Source organism: Mastigoproctus giganteus, chromosome 8 (genome assembly GCF_048544385.1).
Source record: "Mastigoproctus giganteus isolate SK-2022 chromosome 8, ASM4854438v1, whole genome shotgun sequence".
Classification (NCBI taxonomy): Eukaryota; Metazoa; Arthropoda; class Arachnida; order Uropygi; family Thelyphonidae; genus Mastigoproctus; species Mastigoproctus giganteus.
Genome location: NC_143582.1, coordinates 143,175,432 through 143,181,431, shown reverse-complemented (window position 1 = coordinate 143,181,431; position 6,000 = coordinate 143,175,432). Strand labels below are relative to the sequence as shown.

At 35.5% G+C, this 6,000-nt stretch overlaps 1 protein-coding gene across 1 annotated transcript in view; it reads left to right on the top strand.

Annotated features, from left to right (window-relative positions):
* Positions 1-1,649: 1,649 nt before the first annotated feature.
* The window catches only part of LOC150081877 (NPC intracellular cholesterol transporter 2 homolog a-like), a 68,004-nt gene continuing 63,653 nt past the window's right edge, over positions 1,650-6,000 (top strand). The window contains exon 1 of the mRNA XM_090379785.1: positions 1,650-1,792. Within this exon, the coding sequence (XP_090235911.1) occupies positions 1,705-1,792 (88 nt within the window). The 5' untranslated portion in view covers positions 1,650-1,704. The remainder of the gene's footprint in view (positions 1,793-6,000) is intronic.

The window sequence follows — 6,000 nt, the reverse complement described above, 5'->3', positions numbered from 1 at the left end:
TATTGTAATCCCAGAGAAACGTATCAACTGTGTAGTCCTACACTTAGGGTGGTAGAAAACCAAAAAGATCTGGGAGTAATTGTGCAGTCAGATATGAAGTTTTCTGAGCAATGCAGACAGGCTTCCAGAGCAGGTTATGGGTTATTGTCAAGGATATACAGGAATTTTGCTAGTAGGGAAAATGAGGTGATTATCCCTTTGTATAAGGCAATGGTCAGGCCACGCCTTGAATACTGCGTACAGGTCTGGAGGCTTCATTTTAAGAAGGATGTTGAGTTGCTTGAGGGTGTACGAAGAAGGGCAACAGGATTGGTGAGAGGAACGAAGTGGTTCTCTTAACAAGAAAGGCTCAAGCTCTTCAAATTGCAGCGATTGGAGACTAGGCACCTGCATGGTGATCTGATTGAGATGTATAACGCCTTGAATGGGTTCAGCACGCTCAATTCTGGTGGGATTCTTCCGCTTGCTCAGATTATGAACCTGAGGGGGAATAAATTCAAATTTCAGAAAGACAGTTGCAGAATAGATGTGCGGAAATTTGCCTTTAACCAGCGGTGGTTAATTGCTGGAACAAACGTCCATCTGTCGTTGTGGAAGTTGATAGCTTAAATAAATTCAAAGAGGAACTGGACAACCTTTTAGAGGGAATGGATGTGTGAAATTGTTTTTTTTTTTTTTTTGGTTGATACTACATACGCTCGCTTTCTGCCATCACATGCCTCTATTACTACTGCTACTATAAAACTACTACAGTACTGTATATATTTTGTTACTGAAGAGTAGTATACTTTTATAATATACTACTCTTCGATAACAAAAAAAAGCAACAATTTTATCAGTTTCGTTTACTATTCAAGAACCTTCGGTGCACACCTTGCAGTCAGAAAATTTATTCTTACTGTACACGTTAATTCATGGCTCGAATTGAAAAATTCTTTTGAAAGCTCGTCAGGTTAATACAGGGTAATTTTTTTTTTTATTTTATTTATCATACTATTTTAATCACCTAAAAATATTAAAAATTGTTTAAAAACAGAAATAAACAATTGAATTGTATTAAGTGGTGTTTGCAATTTCATGTCACAACATTATCAATAATGTGTTGCAGTGGGAATCTGAGATTACGAAGAACATGCTCCAACGTTTCCTCCATCAGGAAAAAAATCGTCTTTAATCGCTTTCTTCGGCGCAAGAATGGTTCGTTTTTATGACACACTATCTTTGGGATACCTTCAGAGATAAAAATCTTATACCCTACCATACCATACCATTTCCAGTCCTACACTTCAGGGTAACAGTTAGGAATCATTCTGTTGTCAAAACTTTCATCCAGGAAAACTCCTTATTCATTGTTGCTAACCAAATTTCCAAACCTTTCTCTACAGTGCAATGATGTTTTGATACGAAAAATTTGAAGCTTGCGAAACTGCAAAGAAAAGAAGTAGTACGACCAATGAGAAAACCACCCTGTACATGGAGAAAGCAGTTACGGCGTATGCATGATAGTACAGACGTATGATGAATAGGAATATAGCAATATATCTTTATCATAATTAAGCAAGTGTTTGTATTAACAGGAAACAGTACAACTGACGTTATTACAGACATGCAATGACGTTTTGGCAAGAATGACTGGATAGAATGACTACACATATTCTGAGTTGAATCTGTCACTTTAAACATTGTACTTCAGAGAAGAAAAACATGTTAAGAATGGGCATTTCCATAACTTGTTTTGCTGTGTTAATTCTGCAGTTAACCCCTGCATTTTCCCTAAGCTATCAGGATTGTGGTAAGAATTTTTTTTTCATTATAATTTAATTTATAATTAGCGAAAGTCAATACCATTACGATTATCTCATTTTATGAACTTTCTTGATCTTTTTACGAAGTCTCGCTAAAAATAACAGTACATTCTCTTGCTGTATTCTCCTTCCCCTTTTTTTACATGCTCTTGAGCAGCTTCCCCATTCGACCATCGCTAGTTACACCACTCGCTGCCAGTACGCACCTAGAGACTTTCCCTATATAAAATCCTCAAACGGGTGTCAGATAAACTAATGTTTGGCTTTTTGCAAATAATGAAGAACTTGAGTCATTAAATTTTGTTGTCAGCTGCATTCCATCTTTTAATAATGATTAAATACTGGAGGTACAGTAACCGTAAAATTTAAACATCATAAAATAGATTTTATGTAACAGTTTAAATACTAATAATATCATATTTACATAAATTTGTTTCCAAGTTCACATAAATTACCTCATAAAGTTAAATTTTATCTTCTTTTAGAAAGATTAAATATTTTATAAAAACATGAATAAATACATTCAATTGTATTGTATTGTTATGAAACTTACCTCTGACCGTAAGTTTGGTTTGATAATTGTAGTGTTGAAAAAAGTTAAAAATACATTAAAGAATTAACTTAAACTCTGGATTCCTCCCAGAAACTTCTACCCAGCGGTTCATCACTGTGTAAAATAAAACCATGTTAAAATGCATGACAATTTAAAAAAGATCCAAGAGTCATAACGTCAGACTTGTAAGAATCTCCCGTTGGTTCAAGTAATGTGTGCGAGAGGAGAACTTGTGTTAATTGAATCTAGTTCCCGTTATAGATGTGAAGGGCGAAAAACATGTTTTATTTGTGAAATAATGACCAACTATAGACAGTGAATATATTCAATTGGTTCAGTTTTAACATAACCAAATAAAGTTTTAATAACATTGGTATTTTAACCAATCAAAATGGGCGGAATTGAGAGATATACATTAATCGCATTCTTTGTATGTGTCAAAAATAAATATTCTCATAAAAGAAAAAATGTTCAAAGTTTGAGAAACGCTGCTCTCGCGAGTTAATTATTCAAGCTTTCACTACCCACTCGCTTTATTCTAAAATTAAACAAATATTTTTACACTCATATGATTTAAATGTGTCTCGTAAAAAGGATTTTGTGTGTATATGCTACTACATTTAACGGCTTATTATACAGGGTGAGTCATATTTTACTTTAAACGTTTAAAACTGAATACCGTTAAGTCACTCATTCAAAGAGCTAGATTGGTATTTTGTTTTTTATTTATTTATTTTTTTTTTTTTTTTTGCAATCACCGAGATATAAATTACTGAAGTTTTTATTTTTTATTAAAATATGCATGTAGAAATATGCAGCAATTAGTTAGAGAAGAGTGAAGTGAGAAATTACCGGCCTTCAGTGCATCTTCAATAATGGGGAAAATCATGGAGACAATGATCAAGGGTGGATTCGGGATCATTTAGATAGAAACGGAATTTTGAAGGATACTCAGCATGGTTTCGTAAAAGGAAAATCATGTTTAACTAATCTGGTTAGCTATTTTGACAGAATCACTCAAGAGCTGGACTTAGGGAATAATTTCGACATTGTTTATTTGAATTTCAGCAAAGCATTTGACTCAGTCCCACATGAGCAGTTTATAAGCTGGAACAGGTTGGAATCGCCGGGGGATCCTTAGAGGGATAACTGGATGGCTTCAGGGCAGAAGGTTGTGATAAATGGTTATTCCTCAGATTGGGTTGATGTAAGAAATGGGGTTCTCCAAGAATCAGTATTAGGACCACTGTTGTTTTTGATTTTCATATATGACATCGATGAAGGGATAGAGGGCGTGATGTCTAAATTTGCAGCTGGCGTAAAGATTGATAGAGTAGTTAATGATCACCGCCAAGAATGATCTAGATAGACTTCAGGGATGGTCACAAAAACGGCAGCTATGCTTTAATCCAGCAAAGTGCAAGATATTACACCTGGGGAAGAGTAACTCCAAAATAACTTATACACTTTGTGGAGTTGAACTAAAGCCAGTAGTGGAGGAAAGGGACTTGGGTGTTAAGATAAGGTCAGACATGAAGTTCTTCGAGCATTGTAGACGGGTTACAAGGAAGGCCCATGTTTTCATATCGATGATTTATCGAGCAATTGCTAATAGAGATAAGGATGTCATAATCCCATCGCATAAGGCTATTGTTAGACCACACTTGGAATACTGCGTTCAAGTATGGAGACCTCACCTAAAGAAAGACATTGTAGATAAATAGACAAATTCTGTATGATCCAGTAAAGTTTTAATAATAAACGATAAATGACATGTAGCTTTTAGGGTTAAATGGACCCCTTCTTCAGCAAAATTCTAATGCGATAAAGACGTTAGAGAAAAATTTAACATATACACAGTTGTGCGTGAATGAGATTAAACATTCAACTACTAGGATGCTGCTCATTGTTGTTGCACGGACGTGTGTGAATTTTCTGCCAGCGTTTCATTGTGCTTCTTAAAAGGGTCCGAAGACGGGTAACTCGCCTGGTCAGATCAGCCAAAGGGCGTCCATATGAGCAAAGACTTCGAATATGTGGGTTGCAGAGCTTGGAAACTAGACGCCTTAGAGGAGACTTGACTAAGGTGTACTCTGAGAGGCATAAGTAAAATGAATGAGGACGAAATTTTCATGGTTATAAATGATTCTAGAACTAGGGGCCATAATTTCAAGTTACGGGGAAGATGTTTAGACTGGATTACAGGAAAGTTTCATTTTAGCCAGAGAGATATAAATTACTGGAATAAGTAACCACATGGGTGGCAGAGGCTGACAGTTTGGAAAAATTGAACGGTCAGATGGATAATTACCTACGGGAGGAGGGAAACGCATAGGTTGTCTACTTCCTTTTCTCTTATTAATTATTATTTTTTTAATTTTCTTCTTATTTTTATTATAATAAGCAAAGCTTATTATTTTAGTATTCACCTCTAGATCCGTATTGGTTAGGGTTAAATTTACATAAAGTAATTTTAATAGATTAATTAATTTAAAAACATTTTAGTTTTTAAAATGTTTGAGTTTTTGTTAAAGTTTTTAAAAATTTAAAATAAAAATAGTTTTTTTAAATTAATTAATCTATTAAAAATTACTTTTCTTTATGTAAATTTAACCCTAACAAATACGGATCTAGAGGTAAGTACTAAGATAATAAGCTTTGCTAAGAATCTAATATTTTATTTTTATTATTTTTTATTTTATTTTTTTGGCTGGTGCAGCATAAGCCATAGGCTTCCTTTCCCCATGTGGCCACTGCTAATACTAAAGACAAAAGAATTCTAAGAGGGAAGCATTTTTTAGTAACCTGGCAGTATGACTTTTATCAGTAGAATGGACAGAGCATCGACTCTGATTTAATTAAGAGTACAGTACTGGGAGGATTTTATACTCTTCTACGAGTGGCAGCACACATTCTATAAACAACCACAAAATACTGAATCAGTCAGTAGTAGTAGTAGTGGCATGTGGTGCAAGAAAGCAAGTCTATGAGCTTATGCAGCATCAGCCAAAAAAAAAAAAAAAAAAAAATTCACACAAGCATTCCCTCTAAATGTTTATCCAGTTCCTCCTTAAATTTATTTAACCTATCAACTTCCACAACGACAGATGGAAGTTTGTTCCAGCAATTAACCGCCCGCTGGCTAAAGGCAAATTTCCGCACATCTATTCTACCTCTGTCTTTCCTTAATTTGAATTTATGCCCCCTTAGGTTCGTAATCTGAACAAGTGGAAGAATCCCACCAGAATTCAGCGTGCTCAACCCATTCAAGCCTTATACACCTCAATCAGATCACCGCGCAGGTGCCTAGTCTCCAGCCACTGCAATTTGCAGAACTTAAGCCTCTCTTGGTAAGAGGATCCCTTCATTCCCTTCACCAATCTTGTTGCCCTTCTCTGTACACGCTCAAGCAAATCTACATCCTTCCTAAAATGAGGCCTCCAGTCCTGTACGCAGTCTGTATGCTAGCAAAATTACTCTATATCATTGACAAAACCCCATGACCTGCCCTGACAGCCTGCCTGCATTTCTCAGAAAACTTCATATCTGACTGCACAATTACTCCCAGGTCTTTTTCATTTTCTACCACCCTAAGTGTAGTACCACACAGTTGGTACCGTTCTCTGGGGTTACTTCTACCCA